General features: G+C 45.5%; 1 protein-coding gene across 1 annotated transcript in view; it reads left to right on the top strand.

Moving 5' to 3' along the window:
- The first annotated feature begins 7,872 nt into the window (after window positions 1–7,872).
- Window positions 7,873–26,851, top strand: part of MAML3 (mastermind like transcriptional coactivator 3) — a 447,607-nt gene continuing 428,628 nt past the window's right edge. The window contains exon 1 of the mRNA XM_043485961.1: window positions 7,873–9,225. Coding sequence (XP_043341896.1) covers window positions 8,755–9,225 — 471 coding nt within the window. The 5' untranslated portion in view covers window positions 7,873–8,754. The remainder of the gene's footprint in view (window positions 9,226–26,851) is intronic.

Raw genomic sequence — 26,851 nt, forward strand, 5'->3', positions numbered from 1 at the left:
TTGTTTTTTCCAATCCCATTCTCACCGGTTTTAACTGTGACAAACCCATTCCTCTGTGGCTTCAAACTCTGGTCATTCAAGAGCTGACTGCAATTTGCTTCTGTTAGACTGCTGTTATTATTTATGTTTCCTTCTCCCCACTAGATGGTTAAGCTCCTTTGGGGAAGAAACTCTTTCTGTTCAAGCATGCATCCCTTGCCGCTAACTCAGGACTTGTCAATAGTCAATAAATATTTGCTGAATGGGTGACAATAGCAGCAACAGAGTGGCCCCAACAACAACGACAAAACAACAACCAAACATAGAGGGGAATCCAGGCAGGTGGATAAGGCAGAGGCTTTGGAGTTGATTTGGATACAAGTTATGGGAACTCTTAAACCTTCATTTTCTCATCTGAAAAATGGGAGTAATAATATGGTGGAGTTACAGCTTTCTCGGGCGTGTAGTATTTACAGTTGGCAATCACCTTAAAACCTTTATATCATCCATGAAGTGAAATAAATATACATGATTTGGTACCTTCCTCTGCTTCCTTTGTGGCTCAGCTGGTAAAGAATCCACCTGCAATGCAGGAGACCTGGGTTCAATCCCTGGGTTGGGAAGATCCCCTGGAGAAAGGAAGGGCTACCCACTCCAGTATTCTGGCCTGGAGAATTCCATGGACTGTACAGTCCATGGGGTCACAAAGAGTTGGACACTACTGAGCCTCTTTGACTTCCACTTTCTACTGACTCTGAGTGACTTCAAAACAGTCCCCTTAGCGCCCTCCCTTGTTTATTTTTGAGCACAGATGAAGTAGATGGAATACACACACAAACACACAAAACTGAGAGCATGTAGTTGAATTCCCCTCAAAGGCACATTTCGGCCAACTCTGGTTTGTATACCTCCTGGTGTTGTTGGCATTATTAAGTTGGTTAACACAGGGAAGACTCCTGCCTGATATTTGACCATGGCCCTGGGTGTACAATAAATGTGAGCCCTTCCCCTTGCTGACAGACAGCTGATGCCCTGAGAAAATCTGGAAAAGGCCGGCCCCACTCCATCTGCCTCTCCTTCACCCCTGCACTTCTCCAAGCCAATTTACAGATCACCTCAAACCCCTGTTCATCTCTGGTTTGGGAAAGTTACTTAAACTTTCTGTGCTCGGCTTCTTCACCAGTGAAGTGGAGGCTAATAATAGAACCTAGAATAGAGGAAGTTTATCCTGAACGTTGACCATGAAAATTATATCCTAGGCGATTGCTGATTACCAGTAAATGTTTACAGCAAAGAAAGCACAATTTTTCAGTTATTCAATTATTTGTAAGGTAATTATTTCTGAAGTTAACAGTTTGGCCTCAGTGAATAAGATATTTTACAAATATCTTCCCCAAATTTCAGAGATCTTTGACATATTACATGGAAGCCCAACCTTGTTCAAGGCAGATGCCTTATTATTTCAAATTACTTAGCACTGGGAATGGAGATATATGTGAAACAGAATGAAGGGCTTAAAAAAAAATCTGTCTGCCTTGGATTTTAGATAACCTTTTTCCTAATAACCATAAAACTATTATATACCTATTAAAATACATGAATAAGAAAATAAACCCCATTAATTTATATTCCTCTCAAAATTTATGACATGGTTGAAAGCTAAGTTAACTCCTTCTTATAAAAAGTGGAAGTCATGTAAATAGGCTCTTGCTGCTGCTGCTGCTGCTGCTAAGTCACTTCAGTCGTGTCCGACTCTGTGCGACCCCATAGATGGCAGCCCACCAGGCTCCTCTGTCCATGGGATTCTCTAGGCAAGAATACTGGAGTAGGTTGCCATTTCCTTCTCCCAGGCTCTTGCTAGGAATATTTAAATACTTGCAGAAACAAACCTTTGAAACACCCCTTATCCATGGGGATGTCCCCTACATATAGTGGGTTTACTAGGTAGAAGGAGCTCATCTAAGTAGCTCCAAGAGGCCAGGAACTGTTAGACTAGACAGAGGACATGCTTCAGAAGTTGTGTGCGTGAGTGCAAAGTCGCTTCAGTCGTGCCAACTCTTTGCGAACCCAAGGACTGTAGCCCATCAGGCTCTTCTGTCCATGGGGATTCTCCAGGCAAGAATACTGGAGTAGGTCGCCATGCCCTCCTCCAGGGGATCTTCCAGATCCAGGGATCAAACATGTGTCTTCTATGTCTCCTGCATTGGCAGGCTGGCTCCCCACTACTAGCGTCACTTGAGAAGCCCTGCTTAAGAAGTTATGAAACTCTAAATCTTTAAAGGTATTACATAGTTGAGATATTCATTTAAATATGACTGACCTGTCCCCTAAGGAGGTTTCATTATACAGAGATGGATATTATCGTGACATACTCCAAGAACAAATGCTGAAAAAGGCAAGTCAAATTCACCATTTTGGGATTTTCACCTTTGTATTGCTGCTCCCTACTGCTTCAAGGTCAGAATTTAACATATCCAGTTAAGGTTAGGGAAGGATTTTGAGGGTCTTCTCTGGTGGCTCAGTCTGTTAAGAATCCACCGGCAATGCAGGAGACCCCAATTCAATCCCTGGGTCAGAAAGATTCCCTGGAGAAGGAAATGGCAACCCACTTGGCAGTATTGGCAGTATTCTTGCCTGAGAAATCCCATGGATAGAGGAGCCTGGTGGGCTACAGCCCATGGGGTCACAAAGAGTTAGACACAACTGAGCGACTAAACCACTAGCGAGGATTTTGATCCCTGGGTACTGGTGATTCTGACAAAGCAGATAGTAAGAGGAGGGTCTTTGTCACAAACTATCTGCCCAGGCAATTGTAAACTTAAATAGATTTACAACTGCCTTCGATTTGTACTCTCTCCTACACAGAGCTTTCTAGAATGCGTTTCAGTCTCTGGAACATAACAGGATCTTGGCAATGCTAGGTTAAACAAAGTTAAACATGCTTTGTGGCAAGATTTCTTGTGGCCTTCACCATGGTGATGAATTTTCTAGACAGAGATGCAGTCCAGATCATCTCCTAAGCTTACTTGACTCAGGAGACTTTCTGGGGAAACATAGGACCGGGTTCTTCAGAACACACTCTAGAAAACAGTGTAATAATGCATCCATTGCATCACCAAAGTAAAATGTATAAATCAGTTTGAATCCTTCTAATGGCAGCCTGATCCCAAGGATATAGTCTGGACTGCTGGATGGCCTTGCACGACCTGGCTTGTACTTTTCTTTCCATCTCTGCCTTGTTTCTCATCACACCCTCTCACATTCATGCTCCTGTGAGAGGGAACGACTGTGGATTCGCTGGAACAATGGGCCTCAGAGCCTGGCTCCACGTTTTCCTGGCTCCCCACTTTGTACCCCCCGAACCGCGCCCCCTGCACCGCACCCCCACCACCCGCCAGCCTTAGCTTGGCTCACTTCTGCCCAGTTATGAAAGTGAGTTCTAGAGAAGCCTGCTTACACTCCCAAGCATGCACTTGAGGCCTCTTTTGTGTGTTCTTGCACTCACTTCATGTTAGTCCCATCCCTGCATCTACTGTCCTGAGTCTAGGTGACTATCATTTAAAAAAAAACAAAAACATTAACTTATTTATGTATTATCTGGCTGCACTGGGTCTTAGTTCTGGTGTGTAGGACATTCCATTTTTGTTGTGGCACGTGGCATCTTTGGGGCTTCCCAGGTGGCGCTAGTGGTAAAGAACCTGCCTGCCAATGCAGGAGACATAAGAGATGTGAGTTCGACCCCTGGGTTGGAAAGATCCCCTGGAGAAGGGAATGGCAACCACTCCAGTATTCTTGCCTGGAGAATCCCATGGAGGGAGGAGCCTGGAGGCTACAGTCCATGGGATTGCAGAGCGTAGGACACACCTGAAGGGGCTGAGCACTCACGTGGGATCTTCAGCAGGAGCACTCGTAGATGTGGCAAGGGAGAACTAGTTCCCTGACCAGGGACTGAACCCCAGCCCTTTGCCATGAGAACTCCGAGTGTTAGCCATTGACCCACTCACCAGGGAAGTCCCTAGTTGCCCATCACTGATGTTGGGACTGTGTTCTTTTATTTCTCTTTACTGATTTACAATAGTTGATTTACAATATTGTGTAAGTTTCAAGTGTATAGCAAAGTGCTTCGGTTATATGTGTGTATCTGTATTTTTTTTTTATTCTTTTCATCATCGTTTATGACAAGGTATTGAATATAGGTCTTGTGCTATACCGTAGGTTCCTGTCGTTTTTTGTTTTATCTATGGTAGTGTGTATCTGTTAATCTCATACTCCCAGTGTTTCCCTTTCCCCTCCTGCCTCTTCGGTAACCACGTTTGTTTTCTACCATAAGTTTGTTTTCTGTCCGTGAGTCTGTTTCTGTTTTGTAAATAAATTCACTTGTGTACTGTTTTTTAAATTCCACATATAAGTGGTGTCATATGAGATTTGTCTTTCTCTGTCTGATTTACTTTCCTTAGTATGCTGACCTCCAGGACCTTAGGGACTGTGTTCTATACACTGTCCATGCTGTATTCCCAGGGCCTACGACTCCGGTGACTGACACACAGCAGGCCATAACTATATTTGTGGAATTACCGAGGTGATAGTTCTTATGAGATGGTTGAGGGCAACCCCGTGTGGTCAGTAATTTGGGACTGCCTGGGCCCACTCTGTGGGCACATAAAAAGGTTGACTTCCCTGTAGGTGGGCAGCGGAGGATCCCTGCTTTACCCTGATCACCAAGTATTCTCTAGGGGACAATTATGAAGCCAGTTCTATTGATCTACATTAATAGGGATGAAGAAGTGGTACATACACTGGAGTTTCTACACAAAGACCTCCTTCTTGACTCTGAGACACTGAGCCCTATCAGACGGACATGGGAGCATGATGCAGAGATGACCTAAAGAAAAGGGAATCTGGTTCAACACTTTAGAGACAGCTTTGGCTCAGAGCCATAGCCTCAGGACAGCCTGGCACAGGTCATCGAGTCCTTCTTCTCTTTGGCATCCCGGGAGATAGCATCAACGTCTCGGGATACACCATGTAATTTCTTTCTCGTCACTGCTATGACATCTCAGATTTCTTTGCCATTCTAGAGCAATAGCACCGATTATGTGTCCACAGCGCCCATCCAGAAGTCTGGCTTTGTAGCAGGCTCGCATAATAGATAAAGATGGTCATACCATCAGAGTGCACGGCAGTCCTTTAGGAAGAGACTAAAATCACTTCCCCAGAACTTGGACTTCTCTTAATGACTTCTGAGCAGATCTTTAGGATGGTGACCAGAAAAGCTGGCAATCTGGTAGGAAGATATCATGCAAACCTAGAGGTGACCGGTAAAGAAGGCTTTGCTTCTTCTAAAGTCACTGGAGCAGATGGATAACTCTAGTTCAGGGTATGCCTCGGTTGCTGAAGACTCACGTCTTGTTCACTTCCTGCTTCTTTCTTCTAATGGTCTTGCAGTTAGGATGCGGTTTCTGACCTCAACTGTGTCACAGTAGAGGACTTACTGCACAGGTCAGTTTCCTTCAAGATTCTCCCCACACTGGCCGTCACATGGCTTCACAGTCCTTCTTTCCCCACACATTGGTCTTAGAGCCTCTGGCAGCCACTCCCACCATCGTGGTGAGAAAAAAGATGGGTGCAGTATGCGTACGTGTGTTTGTGTGTACATATACTCATGAACAGTCAGCCAGCCATTTTTTTTGTGTTGTAGTCCACTCATGCACTAAACTCAGGCAACAGACTATCCTGTGGTTGTGCAAGAGTAGCTCTACTGGCCTTTGGGGAGCTCTGGGATAAAGCCGCAAAGTGTGCTGCTCCTCCACCAGCTGATGCCCCAAAGGGAAGGATGCAAATTCTTGTGTATTTTTGGATTCCTTTCATCACAGGAGAGGTGAACAACTTGATGGGAATGCATGTTGCTGCTATTGTTGGGATTTTTTTTCAGAATGACAAACTCTCAATGAAAAGTTAAATTCCAAGGCATGGGAAAAAAGAATTAGAATCCAAGTCTCCAGACAGAAGCCTCAATGCTCAAGACTCTCAAACTCATTGCCTCTGTTAATCAAATTGTAGTCTTGTCTGGGTGGGGTAGGAGGAGGGGTAAGAATTAGACACCCGTGCAGAGAGCACAAAATGAATGAATGTGGAGTCATAGCTTCCTCTCCGCAATGAAGCCATGTTTCCTGAATTAATAGAGATATTATTTACTGCATGTGTAAAACAGACAAAGGCTACTTCATGATGTCATTTTCTTATAATTTCTTACAATTTTCTCTATGTTTTTAGAATTAGGACTGACTTCTTTTTGCTATAGAACTTAAGTTTAATTTCCTAACAGATGTGAAGGAGGGGCAGTTAGTTATGATACAGAAGATTATATGTTAAATAACTAGCCCTCTGAAAAAGTATAGCAACTTAAGTGAAAGATACTCTTTTACATTGGTTTCACTACTTAGAGGTAAGCTCACAACATGCTAATCAATATTTTGCTGTCCATTTTACCATATAATCCAAAGGATGGTAAAGATAAAGTTCACCATATAGATCTGATTAATTGAAGAAAAATATTGGTTCTTATTGCTGACATTATGAGGTTAGAAATAGCATCCTATGCTAATCTGCAATGCCAAGAAATGAAGATGGTTTAAATCAGATCTCATGACTAATGCATGAGATCCAAAGTTCTTTTATTCCTGGCTATTTTAGAAAACTGGGGTGTATTTTTACCCAAAAAACTAATTCTGTAAGATTTATTGAGATAATACAAAATGCCTTATTACAAACAGCTCACAATCAAGATTTTGTCCTACTGATGATCACAGAAACTGTTCCTCAATTTTAATTTTTTCAAAATTATGTGCACATGCAACAGATTAAGTCCAGGTTACTTTCTGTGGGCACTATTCCATTTTAATTGTACTTTATTGTAAGTTCATTTAAACGGAAAGAAATATATCTAGAAAGTGTGCCTGTTATTTTTGCTTGTTTTTGTTTTTGTATGACGAACTGTGAAATGCTGTGTTTTTCCTATAGTTTTAGTCCATGAAATCTGCAATCTTTCCACTTGATTTAGGAAGGACCCTTAATTACTGCTGTCATTAGCGCCTAGTGTTCAAAACAGTCTGTTAAAATGTACTGTTAGTCTCACCTCTAATCCCTGCTTGCTTTATTTTAATTTTTTTCCAGGGGTAACTAAAACAATAATTGCCCTAATAACAACAATCATGTACAGCGAATCAAATAACATTACAAGTTTTTTGTTGCCTATTTCTTTTTGTTCCGAATTCCGCTTTTGTGTGTTAAGATTGGCCTAGAGTTTGAAAAAGTGTCCATAAGCAGGATTACTACTACGGAGGTCTTATTACCTGGGTTTTTAAAACAAGCCACTCATTTGCCTTTTTCTTTCCACATGGACAGGGATGACAGACAACTGCTGGGAAGCTTTAATGTTTCTGCCTGGTCATGCACAGTTCTGCACTATATGCATAAATGTATATCAACAACTTGGGATCGCTTGATACCTCGCTTGGAATAAGGGAATCCAGCCAGGCGCGTCCACGCGACCGTCCGCGCGTGCACACACGCACACTTACACCCAGGCGCGCGCACGCGCGCGCACACACACAGAAACACACACACACACACACAGGTCAAAAGTTGATTAATTCCCGAGATCCCCCAGAATCTTGTTCTCTTTTCTGCCAGCGCCGACTCCCCAGTCCGGGTGGCAGTGAGGTCGGGGGCGTGCGAGGGGCGGGGAGGAAGGGCAGAGGGAGGCGGGAGCTGGGTGCCGGGCGCCGGTGCGCGCCGCGCCCGCTCCTGCCGGGTGCGAGTCCGGGCCGGGTTTTGCGCCGTGTCCCCGGGCTTGTCTCACGGCCTCCAGCCGCCGCCGCTGCCGTGTTTACTGAGCTCGCGCGTCCTGATATCACTCCGCTGGCATGGAGGAGGAGGAGGAGGTGGAGGAGCGAGAGGAGGAGGAGGCGGCGGCGGCGGCGGCGGCGGCGAGCAGTTGATCATTGTGATGGTGGCAGGAGCAGCGGCGGCAGCGGCAGCCCAGCCGAGCGTTAGGGGCTGCTCTCCGCGCGGCGTTTTGCAAAGGACTTCACCGATCTACTTTTGCAGTCGCCTCGGACTGTCCATGTGTTTACTTCCCCCAGCCCGAGGATTCGATATCTAGGTTCCTGTGAAATGCAACTGAGCAGCCAAAGTACTTTGAGAACACGGGGCGGCATAAACACCAAAACTTTTTTGTGGAAGGAAAATGCAATAAGCAAGCTTGCCGTTTTCCGATGCGGTGTGGAGTGAGTGTGTGTCGCGCGTGTCCGCACTGGAGGCATATGCTTGTGTGTGTACATGGGTTGTGTTTTTCGGTACGTAGGGAGAAAATGCTTGCCAACCACCGGAAATCTCTTGGAATTTATTAGAAAATAATGGATTATGAAAAGAAGGCAGGCGAAGAGCGGATCTTCCCTTGAGTTGCAACCCGATTTGCTGCTGGCTCAGTTTGTTGTGATTCTTTTTGTTGATAGGTGTCTGATGGTATTCTGATAACACCCCCCCTTTTTTTCCCCTCGAGCTTTACAGTTTAAAAAAAGGAAACAAAAAAACCACCCCAAAATCTCTCCCCCCCCCTTTTTTTTTTCGCCCGGTCGGGATCGCTGTTTCCATCCATGTGCTTGCGTCTCCCCCGCGTTCCACTTAAACTATTTTAATCCTTGGACCCAAGGAGGAGGCTGATAGGGGGTGGATAAAAAAAGTTCTTCCAAAATAGTGTGCCCGGGGAGCAGGATGGGGGATTTCGCAGCCCCCGCTGCTGCCGCGAATGGCAGTAGTATTTGCATCAACAGTAGCCTGAACAGCAGCCTCGGCGGGGCCGGGATCGGTGTGAATAATACTCCCAATAGTACTCCCACTGCTCCGTGTAGCAGTCACCCCGCTGCCGGCTGCGGCAGCGGCGGCTCCGGGGGCCCGGGCGGCGGATCGGCGGCCGTCCCCAAGCACAGCACGGTGGTGGAGCGGCTCCGCCAGCGCATCGAGGGCTGCCGGCGCCACCACGTCAACTGCGAGAACAGGTACCAGCAGGCTCAGGTGGAGCAGCTGGAGCTGGAGCGCCGGGACACCGTGAGCCTCTACCAGCGGACCTTGGAGCAGAGGGCCAAGAAATCGGGCGCCGGCGCCGGCAAGCAACAGCACCAGAGCAAACCCCAGCAAGATGCGGAGGCTGCCTCGGCGGAGCAGAGGAACCACACGCTGATCATGGTGAGGGCGCGCTGGCAGCGGGCACGGGGCGCGCGCATGAAGGGGGGTGGGGGCGCGTGGAGCTTCTTAACAAGGGGGCGCGGGGATCTGATTTGCACGGCGGGCGAGGTGGGCAGAAGCCGAAGGGTTAACGTCAACTTTTTTGAGGTAAAAGCTGCCGTCGCCGCTACCTGTTAATCTGTCAGTGTTGTCAGATTTGGGGAAGAGGGGGCGAGAAGGGGGGGAAGCCAGTCACGACTGCAAGGGGCGGAGGGAGCCTAGAGGAGCGTCGGAGTAAGGCACTGGAAAAGTTTTACCCCCTTCTCCCTTTCTTAGATACCGATTTGAAAGAGTGTACCGAGTTTAAACCTCGCTCCTCCTCCTCACCGCTCCCTACCCCATCCCTCACCTCGCCGCCTGGGCTCCCCAGACCCGTCCCCCTTCGCCCACCCGGCTCAGCACATCCGCCGGGTGTAGAGAGGAATTGATGCTGTCGCAGATTCTGGGCGGGCACCAGGCTCTCGAACCCCGCGGGGAGGAGGAGGGACGGAGAAGCTCTCGCCTCCTCTCCCCGGCTCACCCACTTTGGGCTGAGAAAGTCTAAGAGTTTTGTGAATGAACTTTGAAGTGGGTGAGAAACGAGCGAGGGTGGCGGCGTGCGCGCGCGCGCGCGTCGGTGAGGGCGCGCGCGGATGCGGGCGCGGGTGCGCTCCCTCGCGGTTCGAGACCCCCAGCTGGCCCGGCAGGTGGAACGGCCCCGAGGGTCGAGGCAGGAGCGGCTCGCCGGGGCGGGAGGGGAGAGAGACTCCCTGGGCTAGCGCCGAGAGTCCCCGCCACGCAACTTCGCTGGGGATTCTCTCCCCCCCTCCTCTTAAACTTGCTTGCACGGAGCTTTCTCCGCTTCTGTCTCCCGCCCCGTTCCCCACCAACTTCCCCGGCCTGCCTGATAAGCCTGGAGGAGTGGAAGGTAGCGGGGAGGTGAAGGAGGCTTAAATGGCTGGGTGGGTGGGTTCGAGGTAGGAGGAGCAGCCAATGGCTTAACTTCTCCGGAGGAAGGGGCAGTTCCCACCCCCTAACCCTGAGGGTAGAATCCTTTCTCCTATCTCCACTCTCCGGTTCTTTTGCTTTCCTTTCGGGGTTGGTGGAGGGGGGGCGGGGGGGAGAGCCGGAAGTTTGGGAAAGGTGTCTGCAGCCCCCTCCCCCGCCGCGCCGCCCTGGTTTGGGTTGCGCGCGTGTGCGGGGTGGGGCGGGCGGTGGGAAACCGGGAGCGCAGCGGGGCCGCGCGCCTTCGCCTGTTTAACCCGCAGACCGCACCTCGATCGGCGGCGCGGGAGGCCCTGTCTGTGTGCGGCGTATCAATAGCGCATGTCCCCCGTCCGGGGGTCGTAGGCGCCCTGGGTGGTGCGGGTGCTGGCGCGGGCTTTCGCCGGGCGTTCCGTGACAAAGAGCCGCCTTGGGGGAGGGGAAGAGGAGAGGCCACTGCTCTCACTCCCCACCTCCCCCACCCCGCACGTGAAGAGGAACAATTTGTTTATCTTGGGCTTCAAGAATCCTTCCCTCCTCCGGGTTCTCCGAGGCCGCCCAGCCCCTCCTCCCTCCCCTCCCTCCTCGGCGCGATCCTGCCCAGTCCCGCCGGCAGCACCTTCCCTCCTCCTTTTCCTTGGCCGCCCCCCCTCCTTTTCCTCCTCCCACCTTCCTCGAGCCCGCCTTCCCCCTCCCTTCTGGAACGCGGCCGTGGGGGAGGGAGCGGGAGGCGCTTTGTCCGCTTGGCGGCGGGGCTCGGCTCGGGAGGCCGCCCGGTTGGGAGGGGCGCTGCGCCCCGCGGCCCTGCCCCTCCCCTGGGGACCCGCGCTCCCCCCGCGCCCGTGCGCGAAGAGGCGGGCATGGTGGGGAGGAAGAACGACGGTCACAGAGTCAGGGAGGGAGGTTCTCGCTTTACAAACAGGAAGCCGAAAACCACTGACACCCTAGCTTTTCTGATTGTACCCGGAGGCGGGGCGGACCTGCATCTCGACTGTATCTCGCGTGCCCTGGTGGTACCCATTTCTCTACGGGTCCGCGCCGTCTCCCACTCCCCGCCCCCTTTAGCGCCCTTCCACGGACGAGGAGACTCACTTTTGTACCTAAAACTCAAGTAGCATTTGAAAGGCACTGAGAATGTCATCCTTGCCTGCTACACGCCCTCTTTTCCTGTTTTTTTGTAAGCCCCACGCGCTCGGATTGCGTAGGAATGGGCTTCTTTTGGGAGGCTCCAAAATTTTAGTCCCACCGCCTCTCTGCCGACCTTTCGGGATTGGAGGACTACCGCGCCAGCTGGGCAACGCGGGAACAAAAGCCGGTGCCCGGTCGCTTTTGATCGCAGGCGAGAGCAGTAGAGTTTGCAGCCAGAAAGTTTTAGCGTTTGGGTTGTGTTCCCTCGTGGGGGCCATATGGGCCCTGAGAGGGGTAGAGAAGGGGGACTCCTGGTGCGCGCGCCTGGGTTATGATACACCCGCAGGTGGGAGACAGCGCAGGGTCCTGACGTTATCTGGAAGGACATAGCAAGCCTAAGCCAGAGCTTGCTTTTGAAAATGAAAAGATAGAGCTTACTTGAATAGAGGAGTCGTAAGCTGTAAATTTCATGGCGAATCCCAGTTCAGCAAGTTAACAGCTAAACTTGAAAAACGATTGCCTGAAAATAACATTCTTCTGTCAATTTTATGACAATAATTTAGCCTATTGATGAGACTGATGTACAGGAGTATATTTTAGCTTCAAGTGTATTTCATACGTGCATCTCCCATTGATATGTGGCACAAGTTTGTGTGATCAGTGTGATGAAAATCAACAGCCTTCAATCTTAAGCCGAGTTGCATGTGAATTCTATGTACCACATAAAATAAAGGGGAAAAGTTAACATCCTCCCTTACAAGTTATTTTTGCTTTAAAGATAATTAGTTCAAAATTTTACATAGATCCCTGAAATGAAAGAGTATTTCAACTTGGCCTGTTTATGAGGTAACAATCTTGAGAACAGGTTGCAAAGAAAACGTTGATCTTGAATTAGCAGCTGGATTTTAGTTGGGCTCTGGGAGAGGGGGCACAGAGCAATTATATTTAGTTCTCAGGTTGAGCTCTTTATTTGGAAGGCCTTAAAGAAAAAACAGCAATCAGCCAAAATCAGATAATAATAATGGTGATGATAAAAATAAAGATGAATAGGATTTTTTTCTGTTTTATTGCTATTGTTTACCTTCTTAGGGCCAATATGTCTAAAGTACTAAATATTGATTAGTTCTCTTTCTGCTTGATTTGGGTTCAGAAGGCAGTCTAATCAAGGCTTACCTCTTTTGATTTGTTTTCTTATCTTTCACATTTACAAGCATGGGCATGAAAAACAAGCAAGCAAACCAGAAGCAGAGTGGGTGAGGAGACACAGAAATCTTCCTTGGCTCCAGCTTCCTGGAAAGGGCTTAGGTTTTTGTATGGGTCCATAATAGCCCCTGTGGGCTTCCCAGGTGGCATAGTGGTATAGAATCCACCTGCAAGAGAGGCAGGAGATGTGGCTTTGATCCCTGGGTTGGGAAGATCCCCTGGAGAAGGAAATGGCAACCCACTCCAGTATTCATTGCCTGGGAAATCCCATGGACACAGGAGCCTGGCGGGCTACAGTCCATGGGGTTGCAAACAGCAGGACATGACTGAGCACACACATAATAGCCTGTTTAGAGAGTAGATGGCCCAGGCCTGGGTTTGCAGCTGCATTCTCTCAGGTGAAAGATAGTTTCTAGAGGTGTAGTTAAGTGACTTTCTCTACACACACTCTATTTATTTAGAAGGGTCTCTCCCCCACGCGCCCACCCCTAAGAGTTGCTGGTAAGAAAAATGCAGTTGAAAAGATGGCTTTTCCTGAAGTAGTTTTGTTTGTTGTAGCAGAATGAGACATTGTTCATTTTCTGTACTTGAAACTGAACCCCTGGATAAAATTTTAAGATAAATTCCAGTTGACAAGTTCGTTTTCATTCAGGCATACCAAATGCTGCATGAGGATGTAGCCTTCAGAATCTCAAATGGCAGTAGTTTACTTGACCTGGATAAATTCTGTTTTCATGACCTTTCTACTTATCAGCACTATCATAACTTTCACATGTGCTTAATTTATACACAGCTTACAGACTGCATAAATCTATGTGATTCCTGCTCTTAAGAGTTTATCACATTGTTTATTTGATAATAAGCAGATTAAATGCTGAGCTTTAGAGAAAACTACCGTCTATCCAAAGTGTTTGGATTTCCAGTCTTTTCTTTAGACAAGACCCTGATGCTGAGAAAGATTGAAGGCAGGAGGAGAAGGGGACAGCAGAGGATGAGATGGTTGGATGGCATCGATGGGCATGAGTTTGAGCAAGCTCTGGGAGTTGGTGATGGACAGAGGTGCCTGTTGTGCTGCAGTCCGTGGGGTTGCAAAGAGTTGGACACGACTGAGCAACTGAACTAATCCAAAGTGTTCTTTGTCATCACCTCCTGGAAGAGAAACAGGAAATATCAATATACTAGTCCAGGGCTAAACCTCCTTATAAATGAAGCTGGTTTGCCTTTGCTTATCCTGTTGAAGGTAAATTACTGGCTTTGTAGTCAAGTTTTTTTGCAAGCCTGTTACGTCAAACCATTTCTGAATCTTTCTTATGAACCTTTTCTCTGGCTTATCCTGTTCTACTGCTCTCCTGGGTGATAGGATTTTGACAGTGTCTCTTGAAAAACTTTCCATAGCCCACACAGGGTGTGCCTTAAGTTTGTGAAAAACTTTTTGAAATTTCATTTCCCTTCACAAATGTTTGTCTTTTAATTCTCAAGAAGCATTAAAAAAGAAGATGAAGAAGCACCAATACATACTTAATTGTGTTACGTATGTTCTTTAGTTGTGGTACATTTTGTTCAGTACTGGGTAGCCAATGATCAGAAAAGTAAAAGCATAGTTAATCATTTGTCACAATCTAAAATACTCTTCAGGCTGAGTTTCTTATCAGGGAAAGCTGAGTTTCCAGGGGGATAGCGTGTTTGATGCTTTCTATCCTGCCTCGTTAGAATCTTTGGAGGTTTTCTGCCACCTGATTCGAAAAAAATAAACAGTCCATGGATATGGTGTACTGACATTTCTGAAAGAAGGACGAGAATTTTAAACAGTAAAATGGAGTTGTACAGAGGTGTTTTCTACATATCTCTCTGAGACTGATAGCCAACTGTTGTGAAAAAGGTTCCCTGATGGGGTTTTTCCATTTGGTTGAGATATGAATGCAGGAGTCTTTTCCGCTGTCTCATTAGTGCTACTACCGGAGAAGGAATCTAGTATAATAAACCATTCTGTACACTACACAGTAATTTTTGAAGACATCTCTAGTACTTATGTTTTATTTAATGTCATGGAGTTTTACTTGTGATCACTGCTCCATGTGTATTAATTAACACTTCTGTGCTACATTCCTGAGCTTAAGATGGCTGAATTCTGTCATCTCTTTGCATATTACCCATCATAGAGAACTGTGACATCAATCAGACATCAAAATCTTATAAAAAGGAACGTATTTAAAACTCAGTCCCAAGATTTTCATAATATTTGCCTTTTAATTCTCCCAAATAGCTTTGCATTTTCAGAGGCTGATTACTGAGTTTTCAGATCCTGCTGTTTGCTTTGTTTTTCTTTTCTCCGCCTGCTGCCAACCTTTTGGTCTTTTCACTGATCTTTCGCACTTTTACCAAAGAATGGGAAGAAGCAATAAGAAGACAATTTTGGTGCTTCCTCCTCTTGTAAGTAATGACTTGGATAAGATACCGATTATTTTGGGTTAATTATGGGTTTAATTTAGTATGCCATTTATTCTTCATTAGCACAAATCACAGAGAATAGACTAAATTTTTAGATGTCATTCATTCATTCTACGATACTGGTACACAGTTCATAGTGCTTCATAGAAGTGAAAATGCTAAATCACACCCTTGCATCCAAGACTTTGACAATGTAGTATTTTTTTGGGTAGATTTTCAGTATTGTTTAAGCTAGGTTTAAGGGAATAACAGGTATTTGTTATTTAGTCAGCATTAGCCTTGATGCCACTTCACAACAGTTGTAGGCTGTTATTCCCCTTTTGCATGACATGTTAAGTAAAATAATATGCTTAGTTGCCTGTTGTTTCAGACTAATTTGACACTACAAAAAAAGCTGATTTACAGATGACCATGCCAGAGTTACTGGACCCCCCAAATTAAATTTTCATTAAAAAATACAGCATGCTTTTCAGACAAGCACATTCCAAAAATTCATTGATTCATGTTTGTGAGATGGAAATGGAGCTTTTGGAAAATTAGTTATCACCAAAAACTAATTTTCCTAAACTTAGAAAAACAAAAAACTTTTTTTGTTATTTAGCAAAACTTAAAGAACTAAAGGAATAATACTGGATAAAATTACTCAGAAGATGGAGTTGAGGGCCTGCCATATAATGAATACTTAAAGATCATAGTGTTCCATTCCATGGATCAGAGAAGATGCATGCTTTTTTTTTTTTAAAAAAGTATACCTGGCTATTCCATCTGTTAAACAAACAGTTGAGGGACTTTTTAGCTATGGATAAGCAGCTCCATTTAGGAAAGACGCACAGTGTTCCTTTAGGGCCACCACACATATGTGCATAGAAAAAACCATTACTACTATGGTTCAGGGTCTTTTTTAAGGGCAAGCTGTGCCTACTATTCTTGGGGGGAATTTAATAAAAATCTCAAAAGACCAGCACTACTTCCTCTGACATAAGGAAAGTGATTTCTTAAGAATAATTTAGACACCTCTCTTTAATTATATTGGACCTTCCATTGGTTAGAATGACTTTTATGCTGAAGTTGTTGGTCACAAAGCAGTGTCTGACGTTTTGCCACCCCATAGACTGCAGCACACCAGGCTCCTCTGTCCCCTACTAACTGATGCTGCTGCTGCTAAGTCACTTCAGTCGTGTCTGATTCTGTGCGACCCCATGGACAGCAGCCCACCAGGCTCCTCTGTCTCTGGGATTCTCCAGGCAGGAATACTGGAGTGGGTTGCCATCTCCATCTCCAATGCATGCATGCATGCTAAGTCACTTCAGTCATGTCCGACTCTGTGTGACCCCATGGACAGCAGCCTACCAGGCTCCTCTGTCCACAGGATTCTCCGGGCAAGAATACTGGAGTGGGTTGCTATTTCCTTCTCCCCTCTACTAACTATCTCTCAGGTACTGTTCGTGTCCATTGAGTCAGTGATGCTATCTAACCATTTTATCCTCTGCTGCCTCTTGTTCCTTTTGCCTTCGATCTTTGCCAGAATCAGGGTCTTTTCCAATGAATTGGCTCTTTGCATCAGATGCTGAAGTAGAATCTTTTAAAGTAAGAATAAGTAACACTCATCTTCCTTGAGCAATGGCTTAACAACCACAGAAAGCTTGAACGAAATATTTAAACTAACAACCTCCAGAATGTCTTAACTCCTTAAGTGCCCATTCTATTGGGTAGAATCTGGTTTCGTAATGTTTCATGTTACGGACTCTCCAGTCCTCAACACAGTCACTTGTGCTTGTGCATGTAAAGACATTAGAACCATTACCATATCTCTTTCACAGTATCTCTCTCCACCTCCAGAAGACACATGTCAGGACAGGGGCCTCTTTCCCTTCAAAAGAAAAGGCTGAAATGCTGAGTCTATTTGTGCAGATTCAACCTGGGTTGTAACTGTGACTCAGAAGGATGCCAGAGCTCTAAAGACAAGCTCTGCTAGTGCCCTTCCTTCTCACAGTGCCGGGTTATTTTTCTTTCTTTGATTGTTTGTTAGATGTGGAAAGTAACTCGATGATTGAGAGTGAATCTAAAGGGACTGGTTCCCAGTAAAAGGCTTTACGAAACTCTAGTGGTAAGAGAGAGAGGCAAGAGGTGGTTGAGGATTTTGGAGACGTCTCCTGGAATGGATGGCAAGAGAGGTTTTGCCCATCTGGGGTAAACAGTATCCTGGTGCCTTGGGAGTTTATGGCAATAACATATGATTTTAGTAGTCTATGCTGAACCTGCAGAGATTACTGAAACTCAAATATATATTTTTCCAAGCTAATGTCAAAATCATTTGTATCTGAAAAAAAGTTTTTTTTCCTAAAATATTTCCCTGCTCCTTTAAATGACTACCTCTGCCATGTAAGTGGATTTACCACAGGATTCCTTGAAATCAGAGACTCTCCGTTAGTGGAGGTTTTGCCCCCAACCTGAACATTTGGCAGTGTTGGGAGACATTTTCAGTTGTCACAGTTGGAGGGGTGCTACTGCTGTCTAGAGGGTAGTAGCCAGAGATGCTGTTAAACCTCCTACAACCACAACAAAGAACCATCCTGTCCAAAGGATCAGTGTTGCTGCTGAGAAACCATGCCTTAAACAAGGAGCTCCCCTAGAATGTTGAAAATACAGTGTGGCTTTCTTTACAGCTTTTCAAAAGCACTCTTACTCCTTACAGGGTGGAGAGGGGAGCGGTGTTGCCGGGAGGTAGACAGCCAGTCCCTGGGAGGAAGGTAACCTTGACCCGGTCATCCTGGCTTCCTCCATCGGCTTCTTTACAGCCAGGATTTCTTAAGTAGAACAAACACTAAAAAGCATTGGCCTGTGCCTGGCTGGCTCCTATCTGGATGTTGTCCCATCTCCCTCCCAGAGTGGTGTTTGGCTCAAATGAATTAATATATGTAAGACTCCCAAAGATTTTATGGTGCTATGCAAATGCTGGGCTTGTTTTTATGAATTACTTTCCTGTCACTTTTTGCCTCCTGCAAAAGTGCAGACTTAGAGTGATCTGAGGCTTATTTCACTCATGTGGAACGTGGGGTCTCATGGCAAGGTCCTAAAAAACTGCAACGTATTGGATACTATTTCTGGGTGCGGGGGATTCAGTAATGAACCCAAGTCCTTACTGTCATTGGACTCACAGCAGAGCATCATTCATGTTTCAGATGAGCTGGGTAAAATGGTCTTTGTGGTTTGATGAGAACATGTTCATGGAAATCATTAACAAGCTAACAGGGGTTCCCAGGTGGCTCAGAGGTAAAGAATCTGCCTGCCAGTGCAGATCACACAGGAGATGTGGGTTCCATCCCTGGGTCAGGAAAATCCCCTGGAGGAGGAAATGCCAACCCACTCCAGTATTCTTGGGCTTCCTTGGTGACTCAGACGGTAAAGAATCCGCTTGCAATGCAGGAGACCTGGGTTCGATCCCTGGGTCGGGAAGATCCTCTGGAGACGGAAATGGCAGCCCACTCCAATATTCTTGCCTGGAGAATTCCATGGACAGAAGAACCTGGCGGGCTACAGAATGTGGGGTTGCAAAGAGTCAGGCATGACTGAGCAACTGAGCATGCACACACCATAAGCGAATGTTTAAGGAAATCCTAAGGATACTAGCTGCTTTGTATCTTCTGGCAAGCTTTCTATAGTTTCTGGCATTGCTTTCTGTAGCAACATTTCACTGTTTTTCAAATAAAATAACTTTGTGGCGGGGAGAGGATTAGTTGGTATGGTGGAGAATAAGATTAAAAGGTGGTTGTTAAAAACAAGGCTTTAAAAACAAGAAAGATCAGGTTTCTTTCTTTTTTTTTTTTTTTTTTTTTTTTGAGTAGGTGCCCCTGGCGGGCTACAATCCATGGGGTTGCAAAGAGTCAGACACGACTGAATGACTAAGCACACACACTCATTGGCACCATAATGACGACTTGATGTCAGGCTTTTAGAAGAAATTAGAGAGAAAGAGGGAGCATTTGGAAAGGAACAAGCAGGAAGGCATAGGGACTTGAAACCATGTCACATGAAGAGTAGTTGAAGACCTGGAGGTGTTTAGTCTGATTTGGGAGATGATATGATTGCTTTCTTAAAATATTTGAAGGGCTGTCATGTAAAGAAAGGATTAGATGCGCTCTTTGTGGCCTCCAAGGGATAAAGTTAGGATCAGTGGTTGGTGGTTATTTGGAGCAAAGTTTGGTTTAATATATTAAAAAAATAATTATATGAAAATAGAAACTGTTCACAGATGAAATGGGCTGTGTTGATGAGCCAGAATGTTCCAGCAGAAGTTGTTCAATTAGCTGAAATGTTGGAGATGACAACATCCTTCTTTTTTTTAATGATAAAACTTTTATTAAACAATATGAAAATAAAATACCAGTTATAAGAGGATAGGGCCTTTGTCTCTTTCTTCCTCTTCATATCCTCATGATAGAGAAAGAACTCCCTGGGAATTCCCTGGTGGTTCAGTGGTTAAAACTCTATACTTTCACTGCCAAGAGTCTGGGTTTGATCCCAGGTCAGGGAATTAAGATCCCACAAGTCACTTGCTGCAGCAAGAGAAAAAAAAAGACCTACCTCTGTGTGTGTGTGTGTTCAGTTCCTCAGTTGTGTCTGACTTTGTGACCCCGTGGACTATAGCCCCCCAGGCTTCTCTGTCCATGGGATTCTCCAGGCAAGAATACTGGAGTGGGTTACCATTTCCTCCTCCAAGGGATCTTCCTGACCCAGGGATTGAACCCGCATCCCCAGAATCTCCAATCTCCTGTATTGGCAGGTGGATTCTTTGTCACTGTGGCACCTGGGAAGCACCCCCCCCATTCCAGAATAAGATATCGCAAAATTGATTGAATGACCCCATACTTTGACTGGCAGTTTCTCATTTCCTGCCTATTAAGCCTTACTTAATTGCAATGGACATCCTTATCCATTTATCCTTGTACATATGTGAGATTTCTGTAGCACAAATTTGGACTTTTTTCCATATATGTAATATGTATAAACAGAAGAAGTCTGTTCCTTCTGAAGAAGCCAGATCTCTTAATCTGATATTGTTTAACATAGATCCTGGATCTTATTTATTACAATCCATTTTAGGGCGAGTGATAATTGTGTCTTCTGAAAAATATGGCTTTAAAAAAAAAAGTATCAACTCTGGCGGTTGGTGTGTGTCATTGCGACACTCTACGTCAACACTGTTAATTTTTAAAGGCTGTATGTCTGGCCATACATCTTACAGAAATGACTTTCTTTCTTTTTATCTGGTCCCAGTGACGAAGTGAGTAGGAGTCTAGTTAACCAGCGCTGGTTCAGGCTGTGAACACAGGGAATTCACTGTCTTGAACAACTTTTGTAGTTCTCTATACCTTTCTTGAGCATGGTGTTCCCCAGGCCTGCATGGCTTTATGTGCAAAACGTCTTCCTGTTGGTGACACGGTACCTGGGGTGGCCGTGCGTGCAGGTCTGAGTGGTCGTAAAAATCACAGGTCTGTGAGTTGCCACTTCCTCCAGGTTCAATTACCCTGACTAATCCAGTCATCTGTGTAACATGGTAATAACAACCTGCTGACCTGGCCAACTGAAGAAAATGCATCAAAATGGACTTGCCTCGACAGTTGCCTTACAGTGTTTGTTTAGACAGAAATCCTATCAGTTTTCAGCATACCGGTGAAGTGGTCTCAAGACTGCCCTTCTTTGTCATTTTGATTTACCTTTGGCATGGCAGCTGCCCTCCAGTAAGATTCTCAGAACTATGGTCTGTGTTTTTACAAGAGCCGGAGCACTTTGGCTCCAGAGTCTATACTCTTGGCTACAGTGGTGTTCTGCCTGCGCCAGACTGAAGGGTTCTGTCTTGAAAAGATGATGTGAGCAGCCGCCTTTTCTAAAGAACTGTGCTCTCCCCAGAAGCAGTCCTCACCTTCCTTTAGGTTTTCAGATCTGTTTGAACAGGAGCCCAGCATGAAGATCCCCGGATGTGTTGGTCCTTGGTTGGCTCTGCTGTTTCATTTTTATAAGACTTTTATTTTTTCGACGAGGACCATTTAAAAAGTTTCAGTGGTGCTAGTGGTAAAGAATCCATCTGCCAGTGTAGGAGATACAGGAGATGCGGGTTGGATTCCTGGGTTGGGGAGATCCCCTTGTAATAGGAAATGACAACCAACTCCAGGATTCTTGCCTGGAGATCCCATGGGCAGGGAAGCCTGGTGGACTCCAGTCCATGAGGTTGTAAAGAGTCGGACACGACTGAGCACTCACTCACTCATTGAATTGGTTACCATATTGCTTTTGTTTTATGTTTTGGGGTTTTGGCCTTCAGGCATGAGGGACCTCAGCTCCCCAACCAGGGATTGAATCCCTGGTAGCATCCGCTTCGGAAGGCCAAGTCCCAAGGACTGGACCACCAGGGAATTCTCTGGGCCCTGCTGTTTTCTGAGAAGATCCGCTCTTGGCTGTCTCCTGGCCCCACGTACCTCTGGCCTTGGTGACCCTCTGTCTTCGTCTCCTTTACCACCAACTCATGTTTTGCCTTTGTCACAGTGACTGTAGGACCTGGAAACTCGGACAGAATGTCGGTGGCGGTGATTTGAACCACAGAAGTAAACCAAAGGTGGAGCCTCCACTTTAGAGGTCATGCTCTCCCAAATGATTCCAATAAACCAGGCGTTCTGCTTCAGTTGATGATCTAGATACTGACTAGAGACAGTCATTTTTTGTGTGGTACCATTTAGCCTTGCCACATAACATCTTAGTGAGAAAAACCCCTTTGGCCAGCTAAGCTAATGCAGCTGTGTGCAGTGCAGCCTTTAGGGGAAGGGGCTTCAGTCTAAAGACAGCTAGATAGCTTCTGCCCCAGTAGCTTACAAGAGCTGGTTAGCACATGAACTAGCAAGAGCTGGTTAGGCACATGAAATAAGGACCTTACTCCTGATCCTGAAACTAGGCCAGCCAGGACGATCCACGGAGACATCCTTCAAGTTGCTGGTCGGATCACGCAATACAACTTCCACCTCTGACTCGTCTGCTGACCGTCAAGTTTAAACGGTCAGATTTTGTTTTTGCTAGTCTACTGTCCCTCTGAGGAGTGTCATCTGACTTTCTCTGTGTTTCTTTCTGATTTTTCCTGGATCTGTTTCTTTCATTTCTAGCACCCAGATGTCTTCTTTGAAGGATGACTTCCATGTATGTAAAAGGTGGACAGCTGCCTTGCATTTTGCCCCAAGTATAACATTAAACCTTTACACTGATGGTAGACAGTATAAATGGTTCTCTGTTTTGAATATTAGTTATTTCATAGATATCTGGCTATAGCTGTTAGGTAAAAACTACTTTCTGAAGGCTTGTGATATTATAGCAATGCTGCAATAAACTTTTAATTTCTAGTTCCTTTAAAAAGCATTTTCTTATTTCCTTTTGAAAGAGTTCAGAGGTGATTTGTGATAAATGCTCAGAATCAAGTCTTATCTCATTATGGAGTTTTTTAAAAAACATATCAAAAGTATGTTTCAGACCTTTTTCTTTTTTTAAGAACATTAAATTACTATGGATATAATTCCTGCAGAGGAATATATCTGGAGGTTAATGTTAACATTTATGCAAAGAAATTGGACATATGTCCGAGCTCAACAAACTTTTCTGGATAGTACATAAAAGAAATAACAACTGTTTGAATGGTTTGACCTTGAGTTTTGGCTTCAGAATGGCTACGTAATAATAATGCCAGAGTTCCCATAGGGGGTAAAACATACATCCCCTATGCTGTTTAGTCGCTAAGTTGTGTCCAACTGTTTGTGACCCTGTGGACTGTAGCTTGCCAGGCTCCTCTGTCCATTGGATTTTCCAGGCAAGAATACTGGAGTGGGCTGCCATTTCCTTCTCCAGGGGATCATCCCAACCCAGGGATCGAACCCGGGTCCCCTTAATTACAGGCAGATTCTTGACTGAGCCACCTGCTGCCATATTCTGTTTTGGCACCCAGTTCTAATCCACTGTGGGATTTCAGTCCCGCCTTTCTCCTGGCCACCACGAGAACACGTGTGGCTGCAGCAGCGGCCCGCTTTACAGAATCTGCAGGTGGTGTTTATCTTTAATCACTTCAGGTATTTCCTTACAGTGGGGTCTGCAGGTCAGCACCTCTCCCGTTGTAACATTCCCTTACTATTCACATCCTGCAGTAGCCCTTTCCCGGGAGAGCCTCTGAAGTTGGGTAAACAGAGGTGGTTTATATAAAGAAGCAACTTTCTCAGTTTAGAAGTTGTTACAGCTAAAAGGTTGAAAACGTCTTTTACTGTGTAACTGGGAATTCCTAAATGGTTTGTAGCTGCTATTGGATTTTTTGAAGACACGTTCGTTTTTCGTCACTGAAGCATAGAAACAGTGCCTTTAGATTTTGGATTTCACGCAGCTTACTTCTTAGAACCTGTTGAAGGACTATTGGGAAAGGCTGTTTGTCACAACACTGAATAACTATACTGGAAAAAAATTTTTTTGGCAGATATGGGCTAGGTCTCCAGACCCTGATGAACTTGGTCCGTGTCACGGTAACTTCGAGGGTGGCAAAGTAGTAGATACGCTGATACTTTGTAGGTCTGGGATAACAGTCCTCTTGGCTATTGAAATTCAAATAGACTTGCTTTTTCTTTTTTTTTTCCTTCAACATTTGATTCTGTTCTTAGATTGAAAGAACTGATATGAATCATTCAGGGGCATTTTCTTTTAACTTGAAGTTTGTGGTCTGAGATTGGAATTGGAACACTTGGAAATATGTAACAATAGTTTCAAGGAAGGGAGCTTAATGACAGTGTGTGCAGGGCAGACTGTGTGCCTTTGTTCCGTCTGCTGAGGTGCCAGTTGTCTGTGTTACTGGTTTGGTAGGCTCCGTGTTTATCTGTGGTCCGGAATGTCAAAGGACTGCCAACCTAAGAATTTTGCTTCCCTCTTTACCCTAAAGTGATGGTGTAGGAGTTTCTGGTATTGGCTCATGGGGGTGGGGACAACCATATATGGAAGAGGGAAGGGGGATTGGCTGGCTTTGGTATTCTCATCCATTCTTCCTAATGCCATTTTCATTACTCTATTAACAGAGAGTGGATGCTCTGAATAATTATTTGTCTGTCTTTTCCTTCACAGTGTAATGCACACTTCACTTGTTTTCTTCAACTTTTTGTAATCTATGTGTTTATGATACACTGAAGAGCAATAAATTAGAGAAGAGAGATAATTAGCTTTGACAGCCTTACAGAACTGATACTGTAAGAGGAGGAGGCAAGAGGGTTGCTTTAGCAAAGGATTCCATGACTGGGTTTGAGTGAAATTATCCAGATAAATTCATCAGCTGTCTGGGTGGCCCGGGTCATAGGAAGAAGTGGATTATGGTGTGATTTTTAAGAATTTAATTATTTTTCATAGTTTAAAAAATAGTTTTTATCCCCAACATAGATTTTTTAAACCATTTTCAATTGAAGTACAGTTAAATTTCCATGTTGTGTTAGTTTTAGATGTAAACTGATTCAGAGATATATATATATATATATATTTTTTTTTTCTTTTTAGATACTTTTCCATTATAGGTTATTACAAAAGATACTGAATGTAGTCCCCTGTGCTATCTAGTAGGTCCTTGTTGTATAGCTGTTTTATATATAATAATGTGTATAACAATGTAGGATTTTTAGATGGAGAAATTCAAGATACTGAGCAATGAAATGGGAGGAAGAAACAGCAACTCAGCCACTGGTGTTAAAAATTCCTAATGTTCTCAATGCCTCTTAATCTCTCTCTGAGCATGAGCCTGTGTCGTTTTTTGAGAAACGTTTGTTTAATAGCCCTCTTACATTAAAGGAAAGTGTTCCTTTCACTTTGGTGACTTGCCCATTGGGGGATGTGGCCTTCAAGAAACATGGTTCATTTGGCATATTAACTTGACTTGATAGTCCCTCCCAATGTGGGGATCCTTTACATAGGAGACCTGTATCAGTGTCTGTAGGGAAGGAGGTTAACCATGGGTTGGCTTAAATTATTCCTACTATTGTACTTATTTTCTGATTTTTGGATTGAAAAGAAAACGTGGAACAGAGTGTGAGCTTGACTTGGGCAAAAAGGGAGGGTAAAATTCACATCATCTAATAAAAGAAATGAGCAAATAAGGCTCCCGTGTCACCATTATTCCTACGGCTCTTCCTCCCTGGGCTGGATCAGCCCCTCATCCATAGTGGAGGTCATGGTGATACGGGAAAAAAAGGGATGTATCTAGAATGTTCTGAGATATACCTGGTTAGTGCTCCCAAGAGAGGAGAGAAGGCGGTGTAGAGGAGTTTCACTGAGAAAGAAAACGTTGAACCAGGTCACTGTCAGCTCTATGGGGTGAGTTACTTTCAGCCACTATCAGCTCTTAGCCACAGGTCTCTAAGCGTTGGCTCAGGACTAGCTTGAAGGTGGGAGCTTGGAAAGGTTTGGCTTTTCCTGCACACAGAACCCCGTGTCACTGGAGATCAGCAGGCGGAGCTCCTTTAAAACATCCAGCTTTTCTCCTCTCCACACCCAGGGACTGCTTCTGCTTCCCTCCACCCCCTCCAGCCCTCTGTCTTTTGTTCCATGAATAAATATTATGTGGTTTGGTGCTCATTACTCTTTGATATGAAAAAAGGCAATTCATTAGGTTGAAGGAGGAGGGGGGAGGGAGGCACCATTTTTCACCCGGCGCATCAAGCGCGGTTACACTGATTTGAATTCCCAGAAAAGTAATAAAACAGTGAAAATAATGATAAAACAGCGCCTGGGCTGACAGCTGTGCGGCGCACAGGAGCCCGGCGCGCAGGCCCCGTGCTGCAGGAGGACAATATTGCCAAGCATATGGTGCCTGGCAACCCGGTTGTTGGACTCGGTGCCCGGCTTTTGTCCGAGTGGCTCGAAGCATCGGGCCTGTGGTGGCTCTTCAGAAACTTCTAGTCTCCTTGGCAGGAGGGCTCTTGGCTCTAGGCCAGCCAGGCTGTACTGTGGCTGACTCAGACTTGGGCAGGGTTCACGCCTCCTTCCTTTGGTCACTAATCAGATCATTTGTTCCGCAAGGAGAAGCTAGGATCTTTTTTTCCATTGCAGCCCAGTGGCTCCATTACCAAAGGGAAATTTTCTGCAGGAATGCCAGTGAGTTATTAGAGATGCATTAATTCACCGGGGCTCACTTCCTCTGGCGAGAGTGACCATTGCTTTGTTTTGTGTTTAGCGCTTTTCAGATGCGCTTTGCATGTTCCCTCTTGATTCTTAAGACTAGGATAGCTAAAGCCAGCTAGTACCTTAGGGCCAGGGTTGCTGCTCCAAGGGAGCGTGTATGCCCGTCTATCTGGTTTTTACCAGACACTGCTAAAATAGGCCCTTTGCTTAGCATGGGTGTATTTTTTAGATGTGTGAAGCTGGCATGTGTGTGTGCATAAAAAGACTAATTAACTCCACTTTGCTCAGAGGGTTCTCCTTGGCTGCCCCGTGACCACGCCCCACACCGGCCAGAGTTGTACCAGCACCCTGAATCCTTTACGACTTCCGCCTCTATGGAGGTCAGGGTCACTCATTCTGGTTCCTTTCTTCTTGACTCCAGAGTGCAAGAAAAGACCCAGAAAGCCCACATGGTCCTGGGAGAGTGGTTCCTACAAACATAGCAGAAGGCGAGTTTCAGAGAGAATCACACTCCATGAGGAAGAGCAGTAGCCTGTGCTATTGTGCTGCGTGCGGGAGAATATTTTTATTTCAGGAGCTGAAAGGAGAAGACGGGTGGCGTTGATACCCTGATTAAGGAGCACCAAGTGTCACCATATTCTTGATCTCTTCATGCGTACGTGCTAAGTCAATT

Source organism: Cervus canadensis, chromosome 1, assembly GCF_019320065.1.
Source record: "Cervus canadensis isolate Bull #8, Minnesota chromosome 1, ASM1932006v1, whole genome shotgun sequence".
NCBI lineage: Eukaryota > Metazoa > Chordata > Mammalia > Artiodactyla > Cervidae > Cervus > Cervus canadensis.